We start from the raw sequence: 19243 nt of genomic DNA, 5'->3' as shown, positions 1-19243 counted from the left end.
TCTTTTATTGCAATACAAATAAATCCTGTATTTGGCACACGACACAACATACCTAATAAGATTAATGGATACATTTAAAATATACTATGAAAACACCATTGTTTCATAGGTACCACGCATGAGGTACGCGGCACTTATGCGTATCAGAGAAGACAGCGTCGTAAGCCGACTAAGCTTTTTGAAAGCTCATGTGATTGATGTACCTGTACGTATGTGATACGGCGCTATGACGCTTGTGACGCAACAGCTTGCAACTGCACTCACAACCACAATACGATCTACTCGGTCGACTGAATTTATGAACTTTAACGTTAATATTAAACTATATGTTGTGAGTCTAGATTTAGGGAGACTCCTTAAAAATTTCCTCGACTTGGAAGCACGGAACTTCACCACAAACACATACACGGGAGGAAATGCCGCGGGAAACTAAGACCTACCGCGATATGCAGCACTCAATTTCATTTCTACTTTATAAAATCAAAACTGACACACCTCCAATAAACTTGAGAATTTAAAGCTGCTAAATAAAGTCTATATTCGATCGCCTGTTGCATGTTTAGTGAGATCTTTAGGTGGTGGAGTGAAAACAAGCGATGGGACAGGAATATTCTGTGGTTCAGAAATAGTTCGGCGTCCACGAGCGCTGGGAGCGGACAGCGCGCGACGCCCGCACGTGTTGTTGTTCCTCATAAACTACAATCACTGTTCCATTCCAATAAAATAAATATATAGGAACCCGCGAGTCCTTAATATTTTTCATGAAACACTAATGATATGTCCAATTAGATCATATATGAAACACATATACCTATCATATAATTAAACGGCCTTCCAGGAATTCAAATCAGAAAACTCGCTTTCATGACGACAATAACTAGAAAACGTAAATTTAAATAATTAATCTTACGCTTTTATAGCGTTATACCTGTTTAACAAATGGAAGTACATAAAAGTCATTACTATCACTTTTACAAATAAAATAACTGCTAAAATATACTAAGTATAAAACCAAAACACAGAAATGTAGGTAACAAAAACCATACAGCCGTCTATGGTTCAACATTTTTTCTTATTGCTACAGAAAACACAATTATTAATTACATGAGGAACTTAAATCGCACTGATGTTATGAAGTACAGACAAGCAATTAAACGCCCCATTATAGAATCGAACGTCATGGCATTAATAAAAAATTCCAACTGGCAATTCATAAGCCGAATTTACGACCTTCTTACGTAAGAAATAGGGGTCATCCACAAAAACAAACAAGTAAACAATACTGAAGCAAAGCTTTCAGCGGAATTACAGCGCCGATGACAGCTGCGATGATTTGAGCTTTTCAACACCTGCTCTATCTCTCTTACACATATGGAGGTGTCTCACTCTACCCTACACAGCGAAGACTGATGTTATCATAAGTTTCGCTTAGCCCATGAGTTAAGGGGCCTCGGAATTAATTCACCTTTGGCACAACAGGACGATGACTAAACAAAAGATTTACATAAAGATTTCCCGTTGCGAGGCATTGTCTGACAACTGGATCAGTTAATCTACACGCAATAGACATGCAAATGTGAGTTCTCTTTACTGACATTGAGAATACAATAAGTGAACCTGCCACCGTACACTGCGGCAGCATGCAAATTAACGTTTTAGGCTTTACTAAATCAAAACAGACTAGAGTTTACCATTAGAATAGAAATAGTAACCTTACTTAATTAATGTATCTCATTAATTTTAATTGGACAATTACAAGTACCTTTCGAAGTTAAAGTCATAAACCTCTTTAAAGTGTGATTTACAGTGGCTACATTTTTTATTAATTATGTTAAAAGTCTTTCAATTGCTCCATCATATCCCTCGAGACTCCTGGACGAGATAATGTAACTTTTTATATTAGGAAGAAATAATATATCCTTAACAAACACTTAATACTTGAATTGAATGCTTACACGTTGTTTTTTTCGTATAAGGAGAATTTAATGCACTCGGGACGTTCTATATGGCTATCTGAACAATAACAGCGCAAACCTAATTTCTAAATCAATTTAAAGTAATTGAAACATTACCGACATGTCAATAGTCCATGAAACCAAATGTAAAATTCAGATTCAAATTGGAAACCATATATATTCAATACATCATCAAATTAAAATGAAATTCGTGTAATCGAATGATTTTATGCGAATGAACGTGTTCGACTAAATTTCACACAATACAAACAGTTTCCAATACAATTACCATCGGATTTGAACCACAAATGCTATTGAACTGTACATTAAAAACAAATCGAACGTTATTATATGGGAATGAGATTTTCAGGTTAATTTGCAAATCAGACTGATTGTGAACATTCCCGGAGGGCGAAAATGCGTAATGTTTACCCGCGTGTGTGCGACACAGATCTGTTCATAAGATAATAGAGTTATTCGTGTCAAACTGTCGGAAAGCCTGTTTCGTGGTAATTTGCTGCTTGTTATGACCTCTATTATGGTATAGTTATAGTTAATATTGATTCATTTCCGTTGGAGTCTTTGTGAATATGAAGTCTCGTCAATTCACAAAGATGTCATATATTCTTATTGGAACACTTTATTAAAATACACTTTTCTTCCATTATGTTGATAAAATTTATTGAAATATAATGTACAAGAAATGATTTAATAAATAATCCTGCTATTTTAAACCTACGACTAGGCGTTGAGTTTTGGCAAGATCTGTAGTTATAGCGCAGCGGTAAAGGGGGCATGGTCATATCAACTAGACAAAACCATCGTATCTAAATTTGCTTGCTATTCGAATATTACGCTGTAAAGTTGTAATGTTCTTACTAAATAACTGAAGTATAGGTGTCAGTTGGAGCGAGGTTGGTCAATAAAATAATCATTAAAAATCAAAACGTTTACCGCATCTTAAACTATCTAAACGAGGAATATTATAGAAGAGCTAGACAATATAATACATGAAATAATTTCCGCGACAGTAACTTTACGTCTTCCGACAGCAGCGCGTCGGCCGCCGATCTTACTTACTACGTAAATGTAAATCTTTCTTTCCCATTTTCTCGTTTCTCCTGTTCCATTTCGATATATTTCTGGTATATTCGTTATCGAAGTAAATCTATACCTAATTTAAATAATTTCGAATAAATGGCTATAACATTTTTATATTGCCATTGCCGGATTTTTACAACTCGGAAATGCATACAGCACATTCCAGTAAGCTGCTGCAATGCCAGTTATTGGAGTGTTGAAATATTCGTAAGTTTAACACTATACTAGGAATATATTGTCCGTTACAATATAAGCGATCTGCTTCAGTGTTCAGGGTTTTATGTACGTTTATTCTTGCTTATTGGAACAACAAATCACGAATCAAACAACGGAAAAACATCGATCCCTATCAGCAAACAATAATTTACACTGGTTCACACTTTATCGCCTGCGTCTTCCAGCATTCCCGTTAAATCCTACAGGTTTGCAAAAATTGCTCACAACTATCATACAAATATCAACTCTATATCGAACGATATAAAATTACCAATCGTAGCGATCGGCAGAAAACGTTACCAGACGATATTTATATTAGAGCGTAGACGAGTAAAAGTAATAGGTTCAATAATAGTTTTTACTTAAGTTTTCAATACAAGTTGCTGTCTAGCAAAGGTTTTGTCTAGCATTGAAAAATAAATTCTATTATATCTGAAATAAAATTAAAATTGTATTGTTATGGAAGCTGAAATGTGTTGTTTAGACAACATTTGAAAATATATGATAGTGTCTAGCAGTAGACTGTATAATGTTTTGTGAGTTGCAAGCATGCATGCAAGTTGTATTATTATAACAATTTGATAATGCATTATATATCGAGGGATCAGGTTCTATATCCCCTGCAGAAGCCGTCAATACGAGATTGGCAGACGGCCAGTATTCGAAGTACTAACGTTAATCTTATAATACGCTGCATTTGTTTAATTCGAGCGCGGCAAGTACAAGGCTAAGTTCCTGTGAACGAAAGTGGGCGTCCTACACTGTGGCCTGTGGACCTCCAGGAGTGGCGTGTACGGGCCTCGAGGTGTCCCTCTTCACCCGGGCAATTCTCAAGGGGTCGACCGCCCCCGGTGCTATGTTCCGCAGTTTGGCGGAAGTTCAGAATAAATTGTACGGGGGTTTAGGTAGTGGTAGGGTAGGCGAATATTCGGGTTACCCCGAGCGGGTTGACGCAATCCCCTTGATCCCCCTAGGGGATCGTAGCCCAAGAGTTCCCTAGGAGTGGGTGCCCGTTAAGTTCCTGTGCATTCTAGTCGCAGTGCGCGTGCTCCCGATGTGCGTTACCTTGACGAGGCTGAGGCGGATGGCGAGGCTGGTGCGGTCGGACGGGTTGGCGCTCGTCGTCAGCGGCGGCTCGCGATGTGCGTTACCTTGACGAGGCTGAGGCGGATGGCGAGGCTGGTGCGGTCGGACGGGTTGGCGCTCGTCGTCAGCGGCGGCTCGCGATGTGCGTTACCTTGACGAGGCTGAGGCGGATGGCGAGGCTGGTGCGGTCGGACGGGTTGGCGCTCGTCGTCAGCGGCGGCTCGCGATGTGCGTTACCTTGACGAGGCTGAGGCGGATGGCGAGGCTGGTGCGGTCGGACGGGTTGGCGCTCGTCGTCAGCGGCGGCTCGCGATGTGCGTTACCTTGACGAGGCTGAGGCGGATGGCGAGGCTGGTGCGGTCGGACGGGTTGGCGCTCGTCGTCAGCGGCGGCTCGCGATGTGCGTTACCTTGACGAGGCTGAGGCGGATGGCGAGGCTGGTGCGGTCGGACGGGTTGGCGCTCGTCGTCAGCGGCGGCTCGCGATGTGCGTTACCTTGACGAGGCTGAGGCGGATGGCGAGGCTGGTGCGGTCGGACGGGTTGGCGCTCGTCGTCAGCGGCGGCTCGCGATGTGCGTTACCTTGACGAGGCTGAGGCGGATGGCGAGGCTGGTGCGGTCGGACGGGTTGGCGCTCGTCGTCAGCGGCGGCTCGCGATGTGCGTTACCTTGACGAGGCTGAGGCGGATGGCGAGGCTGGTGCGGTCGGACGGGTTGGCGCTCGTCGTCAGCGGCGGCTCGCGATGTGCGTTACCTTGACGAGGCTGAGGCGGATGGCGAGGCTGGTGCGGTCGGACGGGTTGGCGCTCGTCGTCAGCGGCGGCTCGCGATGTGCGTTACCTTGACGAGGCTGAGGCGGATGGCGAGGCTGGTGCGGTCGGACGGGTTGGCGCTCGTCGTCAGCGGCGGCTCGCGATGTGCGTTACCTTGACGAGGCTGAGGCGGATGGCGAGGCTGGTGCGGTCGGACGGGTTGGCGCTCGTCGTCAGCGGCGGCTCGCGATGTGCGTTACCTTGACGAGGCTGAGGCGGATGGCGAGGCTGGTGCGGTCGGACGGGTTGGCGCTCGTCGTCAGCGGCGGCTCGCGATGTGCGTTACCTTGACGAGGCTGAGGCGGATGGCGAGGCTGGTGCGGTCGGACGGGTTGGCGCTCGTCGTCAGCGGCGGCTCGCGATGTGCGTTACCTTGACGAGGCTGAGGCGGATGGCGAGGCTGGTGCGGTCGGACGGGTTGGCGCTCGTCGTCAGCGGCGGCTCGCGATGTGCGTTACCTTGACGAGGCTGAGGCGGATGGCGAGGCTGGTGCGGTCGGACGGGTTGGCGCTCGTCGTCAGCGGCGGCTCGCGATGTGCGTTACCTTGACGAGGCTGAGGCGGATGGCGAGGCTGGTGCGGTCGGACGGGTTGGCGCTCGTCGTCAGCGGCGGCTCGCGATGTGCGTTACCTTGACGAGGCTGAGGCGGATGGCGAGGCTGGTGCGGTCGGACGGGTTGGCGCTCGTCGTCAGCGGCGGCTCGCGATGTGCGTTACCTTGACGAGGCTGAGGCGGATGGCGAGGCTGGTGCGGTCGGACGGGTTGGCGCTCGTCGTCAGCGGCGGCTCGCGATGTGCGTTACCTTGACGAGGCTGAGGCGGATGGCGAGGCTGGTGCGGTCGGACGGGTTGGCGCTCGTCGTCAGCGGCGGCTCGCGATGTGCGTTACCTTGACGAGGCTGAGGCGGATGGCGAGGCTGGTGCGGTCGGACGGGTTGGCGCTCGTCGTCAGCGGCGGCTCGCGATGTGCGTTACCTTGACGAGGCTGAGGCGGATGGCGAGGCTGGTGCGGTCGGACGGGTTGGCGCTCGTCGTCAGCGGCGGCTCGCGATGTGCGTTACCTTGACGAGGCTGAGGCGGATGGCGAGGCTGGTGCGGTCGGACGGGTTGGCGCTCGTCGTCAGCGGCGGCTCGCGATGTGCGTTACCTTGACGAGGCTGAGGCGGATGGCGAGGCTGGTGCGGTCGGACGGGTTGGCGCTCGTCGTCAGCGGCGGCTCGCGATGTGCGTTACCTTGACGAGGCTGAGGCGGATGGCGAGGCTGGTGCGGTCGGACGGGTTGGCGCTCGTCGTCAGCAGCAGCTCGCGGACGCGCTGCAGCGCCGCCGCGCCCTCCGCGCTGTCCTGCTGCGAGCTCTGCGCCACGCTGCAATGGTACGTTATATTAAAATATTTAATAATGACCATGAAAAGTTTTATTTCAAAGGTAGTAAAACTTTTCATGGTTCAATTTGGAATGTATCACTATATTATTTCAATCGTATCTGCATGGTAAATGTACGATAAATTTGTAGTTAAAATTAAAATACATTAATATGTAATTTACTTTTAAACGTATACGAAGGAAGAGTTAACGAGGGATGTGGTCGTAAAAAAGTACTGGACGACCACAATATAGTTTCCACGTCGGACTGATATTTTATGACCATTCGATTATGAGTTTGTATCAATAGTAATGCACTATCTACACGTTACTCGATTTATCTACATCTGTATAGGGAGGAGGGAATGCACGGTGTCAGTGTAACGTGTGAGGTGCGTACCCGTCGTGCAGCGCGCGCAGGCGGTCGGCGAGCGCGTCGAGCTGCGCCCGCACGGCGCGCGCCAGGCCGCCCCCGCACGCGCGCAGCACCGCGCCGCCCGCAGCCCGCGCCGCCGCCGCCTCGCGCCCGCGCTGCCGCAGCTGCACGCACACGGCACACGGTCAACTAATATCTTGCACGCTACTTATATCATAATAAACATATGTCGGAAATAGGCACATTACTTAATTTACGAAAACACATTGTAACGTAATATAGTTATTTTCCTTGATACATTATTTCTATTTATTCCATTGTTATTTATTTGTATTTTTTACGAGACAAAGTATATAAACCTATACATTTAAAAACATTGAATTGTCTACAAAGTCTACAAAGTCTATATAATTACTACAAAATCGATATAAATATGAATGTTTGTTTAACTCATAATTCATAAATCGGTGTTCATATTGGACACATTATTTACGTTGTAATCCAGTGAAATACAGAGAGCGACGACTTTAAAGCTATTTATTAAATCTTTTTTTTTTTACGCATTGTACGATTGATATGTTTATTATCAAAGTAAAACATATACAATAATGTCAATAATACGTAATAATTTACATTAGATAATAAAGTTTATATAAACCTAAAACTATTATTAGTTATTAAAAACAATTATTCGCCGCGTCCATCCGCGCGGCCGCCGCCCCGGCCGCCGCGCCCCGCCCCCCGTACCTGCGCGTCGAGGTCGCTGAGGGCGCGCGCGCGCTGCGGCGGCGGCAGCGCGGCCGCGGCGGCCAGCGCGCGCTCCGCCGCGTCCAGCCGCGCGCCCGCCGCCTCCAGCGCGCCGTACAGCGCCGCCCACGACGCCGCACACGCGCTCCATCTGCACACACCACAACGCTCATAACGCTGCATCTTGCACATATTTGTAGAATCCGCGCCAAACTAATCCGCTCTAAATATAGAAATGAATCGCGTCGCAACAGCAAGTTGTAGATATTAGCGGGAATAACACAGCCCCGGCACCCGTCCGCTGACCGCTCTCGCTCTCGGCGATGCGGGCGGATATGCTTGTAATTGTGTTCTCATTCATTCATTGACTCTCCGACTACGTCTGAGCGCAACTACTTCAGAACGGACTATACCATGTCTTCCGAACTATTCATTACATTTTTTATATTATAAATAACAAGTAATCATAATATTCACTTTATAGAGTTGTAGCCAATATACAACAAACGAAGTAATAGTATTTTTGTAATTTCAATCTTTTATACTTCTTTATTATTTAAATTATATTAATAACTTTTTGATTCCACTCATTAAATATAATAATAGCATTAACGTTGGTATATCATGTTATGTTCCGGTCCTGAATAATCAAGATATGCCACGGTACCTGTCGTGTCGCTCGCGGTATGCCTGCTGCAGCGCGCGCCACTCGGCCGCCAGCTTGTCGCGCACGCGCCGCAGCTGCTCCGCCCCCGCCCCGCTCCCCGCCCCGCTGCCCGCGCCGCCGCCCTCGTCCAGCGCCGCCTCCACCTGCGACTGCACCTCCACCATCGCCGCTTTCACGCGCTAACAACGTAAACATAAAGTTTATTACATCATTAATACTCTTATAAATTACATTTACCACCTCCAATTACATTAAACAATCACAATAACAAATAAAAACAAAATATTTTTTATTTGTGCAGTGCCACCATGTGCCACCAAGGAAACATTTTCTTCTATTTGGAATAATAATCGTTTGTTATAATATACTAACGGCTAATGCATCCTCCTGCATCGGAAATTCGTCGTAGTCACGGCCGTCGAGCGGCGGCGACCGTAACGATGCTAACGTCGCCGCCACAGACTCGCGGGCGCGGTTCACCCGTGTCACCCACTCGCCACACTGCTCCTGATGATGAAATATGAACGATGGGGAATAAAAAATAGAATGAAGAATAAAATAAATGAAATGATGGTATATTTTGTTTATTTCTCGTCCCATTTTTTTCAACTTGCAAAATACAAGAAATTTAAATTAAACATGTACACAATAAGTACGATTTTATTGTGTACATGTTTAATTTATATTAATAACGTACCTCGGCAGCGCGGTCGGCGCCCCTGGGCAGCGCGGCGTCGATGGCGTCCTGCAGGCGCGCCAGCGTGGCCTGCGCGGCGGCGGCGGCGCGCTCGGGGAAGGCCACGCGCGCGGCGCGCAGCGCGCGGACCAGCGCCTGCGCGCGCCCCCAGTGCGCCGCGCGCTCGGCCGCCGCGCGCCGCAGCGCCGCCGCGCCCGCCGCGCCCTCCGCGCGCAGCCGCGCCTCCGCCTCCGCCGCGAACCGCTGCACGCCCTCGATCAGCGCCGTCAGCTCCTTGATGTCGTCCTCGGCGCGCAGGGCCGCGTTGCGCTTGCTCTCGATCTCCGCCATCACGGCGGCCCACTCGCTGCGCAGCTCGTCCTGGAACCGCGTCTGCAGGAACTCCGCCAGCTGCGGGTTCTCCTTGTGCTTCGCGTACACGAGGCTGTCGCCGCGCGAGATGAGCGCGGCGGCGTCCGGCGCCACCGCGCCCAGTTGATTTTTTAGAATCTAAAAATATATAAATAGAAATCATCATCCTCCGAATCCCCGATTTAATCTTAGCGAATACTATTTAACATCGTATTATATTTATCTTTTTTTTTCTTACAATAAGCCATAACATTTTTTAATTACAAGAATGCTGTACATACTTATACTTATAATGTATATAGGGTACATAATTACTATTGTATTTGAGTTATAAATGATATGTTTATTATGATGTTTATATAACTAAATAAATAAATAAATAAAATAAAATCCTAATGTTACACGCCACAAAAAGAAAGTCGACGAAAGTCGTAGACGAAGCGCAACCATACCTCGAGTCGCTTGGCGGGGTCGCGCTCGCTGGCCACGCCGCCCACGGTGAGCAGCATGACGTGCATGCGGCGCGCCATGCGCTGCGCCGCCGCCTCCCACTGCAGCAGCTCGGCGTCGCACGCGCCCGGGAAGCGCGCCGCCACCTCCGACTGCAGCTCGCCCGAGCCCGCCTCGCCCGCCGAGCCCGGCTCGCCCGGCACGCTCGTTTCGATAATACTCTCCGTGACACTTTTGTCTGGACTCTGAAAACATATCCCGCGAGGTTAGTAATCGATAAAATAAAAATGTAATACGGCCACCGTATACCGCTACTGTTAACTGTAATAAAACAATTCTTCTGTTTATAACACTTTTTTTTGAAGCCATGGGAGCGACACAGGGTTATGTGGGACTCTTACCGCAGTAAAACCCCCCCGGTGGCCGTCCTCAGCGCCGCGTAGAGGACTCCGGGATTTTCAAAGGAACGCAACCGGAGTCCTCTTATCGCATTGCCCCGTCGGGCTCCGCCCAAGTGAGCTAATCGCTCACCGCACCGCCTGGTGCGTACGACGGTATGTGACCACACATACCGCCGTCCTTCCCGGGGCCGTTGGCCGAGCGGTTCAAGCTCCCACTCTTGCCACCCACGACCCCAGAAGCCCCCTTTTAATGGCCTCTTACGACAGGCAGGGGATACCGTAGCCCCATTCTTGTCCCGGAACTACAGGGATAGTCTATATAACACTATGATCAAAAAAATATTTATATTCGAAAGTATCGAAAGTTTGTATGTATCACCTGAACGTAATCTTCATCGGTCCTCTGATACTTTTCGTTGAGAATGGTCTTCCTCTCCTTGCTGACGGGGATGTGCGACTTGGCGGGCAACAGCGGGCTGGGCGCGTCGTCGGCGGCGGGCTTCGGCGACATGGCCACCACCTGCACGTGCTGCTTGATCGGCGTCGACGTCGACAGCGGCTTCTCCTCGAACTCCGACGCGGATATGCGGGCCTGGAAGTGTAAAAAATACATATAGATACGAAATATACAAATACCCTACGAACAAGGCCCAGCGAGACAAGGCGATATGGTGTGAATGTCGAGTACGGCATACGACGACAGAAACTAACAGATGAATATTTTTATTTAATAATAAAGATGTACGTACCTAAAGTATATGTGTATTGTGTACCTTACAAAAGCAGTAGACCTAGTGGTTGAAACTCGGCGGTTCAAACGAGGATTCCAAGGTCCAAAACTTAGGCACCTCTCATTTTCAAAATGATGTACCTCTAAGAAATTAATTATCATTTGCTTTAACGGCGAAGGAAAACATCGTGAGGAAACCTGCATACCTGAGAGATCTAAATTTAAAAAAATGTAAAAGGTATGTGAAGTCTAACAATACGCATTTGACTATCACGGCGGACTTTGGCCTAATCCTCCTCATTCCGAGACGAGACCCGTGTGCAGCAGTGAGACAGGAAAGGGTTCACGACGTGTACCATATAACACTTATACTTGAACCTTATAATGAAACATACTTGAAATAAAAAATCCTTTATAATGAAAGTTTTGAATATTTTTATTAAGAATCCAGAGTTTTTTTTTTTAATTATATCAAAACTTATTATTATTAGTGAGCATTAAATAAATTATAATAACGGTCAAATGTATAGAATATAGTATGGCACTTTATTTTTCCGTTCACAGAATAAGAGTTATTCTGTTATTAATGGAATTTGGTTCCAAATTTAATTGGCTGTCATATCAAATAATTTTAACTAAAAAGTATATTATTCAAAACAAAATAAATAATTTGCTCTTTATTCGTAAAGATTTCATCTTTATTAGTAAAGAGAAAATTAACAAAATTACAATAAAATTTAAATTATTTGAATTAAATTTAAGCACATTTTTTAAAAGAGAATGGAACTGGGACCTATATTATCAAAGTGCAGTGTAACAAATGTAAAAGCAAAATACTTCAGTGTCGCGCCTAAATCTATCCGCATCTATTAGCGTCTGTATTCGGTCGCGACCGACAATCAACTTATCCTCATGTAAGTAACCAACGGAAACCTGTAATCAGAACGATAGTTACCTGCGGCGCGTCCTCGACCTCCGAGTATATGACCTCGTCGTGCGCGAGGGTCTCGGTGGCGGAGGGCTCGGGCAGTGCGGGCTGCTCGCGCGGCACGTCGTCCAGGATGAGGTACTCGGCCGCGCGCTCCCGCCGCAGCCGCGCCGCCAGGTCCCACAGCAGCGGGCACGCCTCGCCCGCCACCTCGCTCGCCGCCTCGCCCGCCGCCTCGCCCGCCGCGCCGCCCGCCGCCTCGCCCGCGGGGACCACGTCCGGCACCGCCATGGTGACCGCGCGCGGCCGCTCGTCGCCCGCGCCGCCGCGCCGCTTCAGGATCCCGAGCGTCGGCTTCATCCGCTGCTCCAGCTTCTTCACTTCGATCACGAACGTCTTCGGCTCCGTGCCGAGGTCCACCGACCGCCGGGGGCTCTCGCGCCTCTCGTCGTCCGACTCGCAGACCGACTCCCCCTCGGTGTCGTCGATGATTTCCACGGTCTCGACGGTCTGCGGGATGAATTCGACCACCGTCTCGATAGCCTCCGACGGGTACATCTCCATCGGCTCGACGGGACTCACGGTAGACTTGACGATCTCGTGCTCCTTGACTTCGACCACGTGGCAGGGATCCGACTTTGACACTCGTGGTTCCGGGACCGGCGCGTTCGGCTCAATTTTATTCTTCGATATCTGCGTAAATAGGTCGCTATCCTTCAACAGGTTGAAGGTGCTGCTGTCCTTTCTAGGAGTCTCCGGCGTGGAAGGCAAGGAGGACCCTGCGTTCGATATCGATCCTTCAATTGAATCGACCGACATCATGCTAGTGATGCTATCTGCCGACATGGGACTATCAGATTTCTTGCTCCTCCTTTCGAGCGAGGAGCCTCTACTTCTATTGCCGCCCTCCTTAACTTCCCTTTTAATGGGTACGGGGCTCTTTAGTGCCAGTGGAATTCTAGATTTTTTAAGCTCAGGCTTCTCAGAATCGGGAGAATTGACCGGACTCTCTAATCGTCTTTTGATGGTGTCAGTGACGTTTTCGTACTCTACGACCACCGCACTGTCGGTATTAGTATCTGAGCCTGAGGCGGCCTGCGAACATAAACCGTGTACTTAGACGCTTAGCGCGACATTTAGTGGTAGTAGTATTGTTACAAGGCTCGCGACAGTTATGTACAGGTTAGGCATGTCCCGCGCGTGGCGGCCGCGGCGTCCTCGCGGAATGATCCCCAAGCGGCGGTTTGTAAGGTTTGATGAAAGATGTGATTAAGCATGATTCCCGTCAAGTGAGTCCGGAAAGCTTGACGTGTCGCCAATGTAAAATGGTTTTTATGCTGTGAGACATTAAGCGTTCTCTTCACACCACACAAGATTTACACCAACACCAGAGTCGCAATTATGTACACATATTTATAATTATTTACAACCAAGGAAATCTGACCGCTGACACCCGTCGCTCGTGCCAGTCACGTGACACATCTCTGTGTATCGTATCCGTAAGTCATCCACGTTGTTTAATTATGTAGGGAACACACGCAAGAGGTCGTCAGTACGTTTAGTTGGTTACAACAAGTCGGGTCCACACACGCAACAATGTACGAACATCTCGGTAACAGTATGCAAGATGTGACGTCATTCACCGCACGACGAAGCAACTACGTGCACTGGTTGTGTATAAACAGTGGTCTAGACAATGAAAGCGAAAATGCACAACAATCTTTTGAGATACCGCCAAGTGACGAATGAAACCAGGAATGGGTAAAACCATGATCTAACTGTTATCTCAAAAAATTGCCTTAAATGAGGGTTTAAATGTACTTACCGAAATCTTCTCCAGAATCTTCTCCCACTGCTTGGACAGCGCCTTGTTGTCGAAGCCCTCCACTTCGCTGGCCTTGCTGCGCACCTCGGTCTTCAACAACTTCAGCTTGGCCGCAGACATCGTCTCGGGGCTCTCCAGTTCCTGCTCGATGTCGTTCAAGTACCGCTGCAAAACTTCGATATCATTGTCCTTTTTGCCGAGGCCATGGCGCTTCAAGTGTTCCCAGCGAGTGTTTATCGCTTCAATCTGTTCCCCGAGGCTTTCCAGATACACCGGGTCACAGATCTTAGCGAACTCCAGGTAGTTAGCGTTAAGCTTGTCTTTGATGGCTTCCATTCTTGACATTTCCAGTTCGAGAGTTTGTTTCCCGACGTTACCCAGCCCTTGAAGCCAGGAAGTCAGCGACTGAAGATCGTTTTGGATCTCCCGGGCTGTCAAAAGAGCCGTTTCGAGTCGACTCTTGGATTCCGTAACCTGCGCTCCTAATTTATTGTAGAGTTCCTTCAAGCTGTCTATCTTCTTGGAGAACTCCTGCGGCTCCGGGACCGCCTTCTCTTCCACCATCTTCCGCCCCGTCTTGATTATGGACTCCACCTCCGACTTGATCTCGCTAAGCGTTCGGTAGAATCTCTGAAAAGTAAACAGAGAATCAGGATCATGTTACACATTGAGCCGCAGACTGCGTTAATATGATAATAAACCACAAAGTAAGTGTATGTAAGTACATTAACGATTCATCAACTGACACTCAATAAAGTAAATACAACTATTAAACGTGTGTTAAATGAGTAATGTATGTGGATATTGAATCAGAGAAAACACTCACGAGCCACCTGTATAACGCGATGGTCAAGACGACGACCAGATAAAACGAGTCCCAGTTCATGTTGCCGCGGCGCACTGCGCCGGCGCCGCGCAGACAATGCTGGCTACTACGTGAATACACGGTTGCGGCCCGATTTGTCAATGAAACGTTACAATAGTTGAGTAACCTTCAGCATCATGAATTGATTTGAGATCCGTATTTATTTATGCCACACGCTAGACGATCAACCTTTCTTAATTCAAAGGTTTGAGATTAAATCGCACACTTAATAAAGTATACAATGATTGAGTAAGTCCTTATAAAAGCGTATGCTACACTGGCGGCAGTAAGATATAATGTGCGATGTGTTCCCGGCGGCGACGCGACGCGCAGAATCCTTTCAATGTCGCTGACGAGCGCTGCCGGCTGATCCGGCGGATCCTGGCGTTGCTACTTTGCTACTTAACCGCAACCGAAGCGGCTCTACTATTTACGCAGCTCTAGGTTTGTTCTGCGTTAAAACGCATTAATGAATCAACGACCGGAACGATCAGCTTCGTATGCACGACATAAGTTAAAGTTATTATTAAAATTATTACCGTACTTACGGTACGTTACGGTAACAAAATATTATATTATGTCTCGATTAAATTCAATTTAATATTTTACATGTTTTTTACGATTTCATAAGCGGTTGAAATAACGCGGATCTATTAACTAGATTTTCTTCTAAATGAAGGTTTCATATTTACATTTTTATTTAAAATTCATACATAAATATGATGTTATGTTTACGTAAACGTATAAGATTCAATTACTGCTTTTTATGTTATTAACGTTTACCAAAGGTCATTGCCACAACCTCATAATGCTGACCTACATAACGTAACGCCAGAATGCAATCGATGGGAACAAAGGCTCGTTGATTAAAAATGGACCCTCCGCGAGCAGCGAAGCGCGGCCGGCGAACAGAGAGGAGTTGAAATTTAACACTTTCGCATATTTCATCTTTATTATTTGATGGGTCGTGTAGTGAAACGGTTGTCGGTGCAAATCTACACTAATATTATAAAGAGGAAAACTTTGTTTGTTTGTTTGGTTGTAATGAATAGGTTCAAAAACTGCTGCACCGATTTAAATATTCTGTCACCATTTGTAAGCTACATTATCTGCAAGTAACATAGGCTATATTTTATATGAAATATATTTGATAAATAGATTTTGAGGCGGTACAAAGTTTGCCGGGTTAGCTAGTAAGTAATTAGAGATTTAGAAGTTCAGTATTGTTATCTTCAGCATTTGTAATATTACCATAAGTTTATGATGTATTTTAATGTGATCATTTCTATTTTTTTATATTGTATCGATATTATACTGATTTATTGCATTTGATTTAATTTCATTGTTACAGTAATTGATTATTTTAGTATTGATACATGTTACTGACACTCCTGTTCAATATTTACGATTATTTATTTTTATGATCTAATTTTGAAAATTATATATCAAATTCTATTGAACAAATAAAATAAAAGTGAATTGAAACTTGTAAGTCAAACAATATTAAGTTACTAGGATTGAACTTCTAGGTTCTAAGAATATATAAAATGTTTCTAATTTTCGTGAGGTATTCGAAGTTCATATTTTATTCTAAATAAAATTTAAATGATCGTGTAATGTTGTAATGCGTTTTGTTTCCTCGAAGTGTACCGAGGGTAGCATGTGAGTGTGTATAGTTTGATTCATAATTAGGTGTCCAAAATGTAAACAAAGAAATGTCACTGTCAAAATACGATTACATGTATTGTAATCCTGAACAAATTACCAAGAAACAAAAACTTTAAGAACTACACATATTTTAACAATTGCGTTAGAAAATGAGAAATCATTCGAGTTCGATTACGATCACGAAAATGAATAACGTTAGCTACGAAACTTAAAAACGACGGTACAAGAAATGTTTTGGATTCCGATTGCGTCACCATTATCACGTTTTAATTTTCTACCATTAACTTTGTTTTTATTATTATTAGTGTTTGGAATTAAATTGAGATAATATAAATATTAGAAAATGTGAATTAATCTTCATTTATTTAGATTATTAATTTATTACCGTCATACTACTTTAATATCGTCAGAAATAAGAAACTACCACTCGAAACGTATTTACTCGATAGGTCAACACCTTCGTGTACACGTTGGACACCTAACCGTGAATCAGAGTACAGTGTAGGGTGTGCAGAGCGTGGCGCGTGCACTCACGAGGCAGCGGCGCAGCTGCGCGCGCACGGCGTCGGGCTCGGCGCCGGCCAGCGCGGGCGCCGCGGCCGCCGCGCGCGCCACCTCGCCCAGCGCCGCGCGCGCGCGCCGCAGCCGCGCCTCCACGCCCTCCCCCGCCTCGCCCGCGCCGCCCGCCTCGCCCGCCGCCTCGCCCCCCGCCGAGCCCCCCGCCGAGCCCGCCTCCGGGGGCTCCTCGCGCTCGCCCAGCAGCTCCTCCTCCGCCTCGTCCAGCTTGCTCTGACACAAAATGTTCAAATAAATTCATTTCATATTGTTATACCAGTATGTACCGATATCAGGATATCCAGATATCCGGTTAATGGTGGTGATAATAAATCAATACTCAATTCTTAAATAAAACATACAATACATGTAAATAAAATTGGAATGTCTGTTTTTAATATTTAACCGAAATAACCGCTTTTCACTACATGTATATGAATATATATATATATATACAGTACATACACCAAAATAACATTTTTTTTATAATTTTTGTCTGTCTGTGTGTCTGTTTCTTCCGGCTAATCTCTGAAAGGACGGAAACGAACTTGACGGGAATTTTATTGGCAGGTAGATAATACTACAATTCGATTTCACCCGCGTTAGAATTACTTTTTAACGCGGGTAAGATTGCGGCACACAGCTAGATGTAGTATAAAAAAATCAAATAATTAAATTAGTTCACACAAATAAGTTAAACAATAAATAAATCCAGTCATTATTGACATTGTTTTTACCACTTTATTGAATAAACAAAATATGATGAGTTACTTGAACGACATCGAGCTGCTCCTGCAGGCGCGCGGCGGCCTCCTTCTTGCCGGCCGCCGCGTACGCGCGCGCCTGCTGCTGCACCTCGCGCAGCACCGCGCGCTGCGCCTCGAACTCCTCCACCAGTTCCTATTTGTTTATTCAATTGTTTCATGCGACTTAAATAATTGAACATTTAAAAGTTTCATTATTATTGAAAATCAATATTATGGATATTCAATCAATTCTATACGTATCTTAATATGGAAAGATTTGTAAAAATTAATCATACACTACTGGAAAAAATTAAGGGATCAAAAAAATATTCCAAATTTTTCGGTAGTTTTCAACAGGCCGTAACTTCGAGAGAAATGGTCGAACATGAAATAAAAAAAAAGGAAATTGTAGCTCCAAGTGTCTAGTTTTTGGATTAGAACTTCAAAATTTTGTAGCCTCCGCGGTTTCTGAGTAATCGTAGAAAAACCAGCAACAAAAAAATTTTCGAATTTTTTTTAGTTTTTTTTTTGGTCTACGGGCATGGAAAAATTTTTTTTAGCTTAACCACCATAAGGATCGGATACTTTGTTCATTTAGCTTTAATTTCTTTTTTTAAACACCCTGATACGTCCACTCCTCGCTGAGATATCGGTCTTCAAATGGAAAAGGATCTTTTTGTCTTTGATTATCGATATCTCAGCAACCAATGATCGTACAGAAAGTTAAAGATGGCTTTAAAGAACTTGAATAAATTCCCCTTAACGAATGTCCATTGTTTTTTCGGAGTTTTTTTTCTTTTATTTTTAAAAATTTAAGCACTTTCTGGAACAAAAATGTGGAAAAAGCTCGGAAAAACAATTTTTTTTCTCATTTTTAAAAATTATGAGCTTTTCAGAGCAAAAAACATGATCCTTTAATTTTTTCAAAAATTCGATCAAGTGAAACAAAAAAACGGCTGGCTGGATTAATTTGATTCTTTGTAGGGTTTTTGTGGACATATTGAACTGTAAAAGGCACACTTAACATTAGTGGTTTCCTCAATATTTACGATCCAGCGCTTGATTTTCCAAAAAAACACTAAAAGCCCTTTTTTGTTGCATTTTCAAATTCATGTGACAGAAAGAAAAAAATTTTTTTCGAAAAAACAATGGACAGTCGTTAAGGGGAATTTATTCAAGTTCTTGAAAGCCATCTTTAACTTTCTGTACGATCATTGGTTGCTGAGATATCGATAATCAAAGACAAAAAGACCCTTTTCCATTTGAAGACCGATATCTCAGCGAGGAGTGGACGTATCAGGGTGTTTAAAAAAAGAAATTAAAGCTAAATGAACAAAGTATCCGATCCTTATGGTGGTTAAGCTAAAAACAATTGTTCCATGCCCGTAGACCAAAAAAAAAACTAAAAAAATTTTGAAATTTTTTTTGTTGCTGGTTTTTCTACAATTACTCAGAAACCGCGGAGGCTACAAAATTTTGAAGTTCTAATCCAAAAACTAGACACTTGGAGCTACAATTTCCTTTTTTTTAATTTCCTGTACGACCATTTCTCTCAAAGTTACGGCCTGTTGAAAACTACCGAAAAATTTGGATTTTTTTTTTTGATCCCTTAATTTTTTCCAGTACTATATATCAAAATTTTGAAAGAAATGTTTTATTACATCAGAATAATAATGAATAGTTCTTTAGTTTAACCAATGCTTACT

At 45.2% G+C, this 19243-nt stretch overlaps 1 protein-coding gene across 1 annotated transcript in view; it reads right to left on the bottom strand.

Annotated features, from left to right (window-relative positions):
* The window catches only part of LOC140745602 (dystrophin, isoforms A/C/F/G/H), a 630858-nt gene that overhangs the window by 572600 nt on the left and 39015 nt on the right, over positions 1 to 19243 (bottom strand). The window contains exons 23-34 of the mRNA XM_073077541.1: positions 17563 to 17691; positions 16771 to 17025; positions 13704 to 14333; positions 11906 to 12973; positions 10600 to 10812; positions 9822 to 10064; positions 9019 to 9507; positions 8694 to 8828; positions 8322 to 8500; positions 7655 to 7805; positions 6932 to 7071; positions 6402 to 6534 (exon numbers count right to left, since the gene is read on the bottom strand). Coding sequence (XP_072933642.1) covers positions 6402 to 6534; positions 6932 to 7071; positions 7655 to 7805; positions 8322 to 8500; positions 8694 to 8828; positions 9019 to 9507; positions 9822 to 10064; positions 10600 to 10812; positions 11906 to 12973; positions 13704 to 14333; positions 16771 to 17025; positions 17563 to 17691 — 3765 coding nt within the window. The remainder of the gene's footprint in view (positions 1 to 6401; positions 6535 to 6931; positions 7072 to 7654; positions 7806 to 8321; positions 8501 to 8693; positions 8829 to 9018; positions 9508 to 9821; positions 10065 to 10599; positions 10813 to 11905; positions 12974 to 13703; positions 14334 to 16770; positions 17026 to 17562; positions 17692 to 19243) is intronic.

Source organism: Epargyreus clarus, unplaced genomic scaffold, assembly GCF_041222505.1.
Source record: "Epargyreus clarus isolate Ecla_fem2 unplaced genomic scaffold, WU_Ecla_fem_2.2 ptg000010l, whole genome shotgun sequence".
In the NCBI taxonomy this organism is placed as follows: Eukaryota; Metazoa; Arthropoda; class Insecta; order Lepidoptera; family Hesperiidae; genus Epargyreus; species Epargyreus clarus.
Note: the sequence above shows the minus strand (reverse complement) of the source record. Positions and strands in the feature narration are given on the sequence as shown.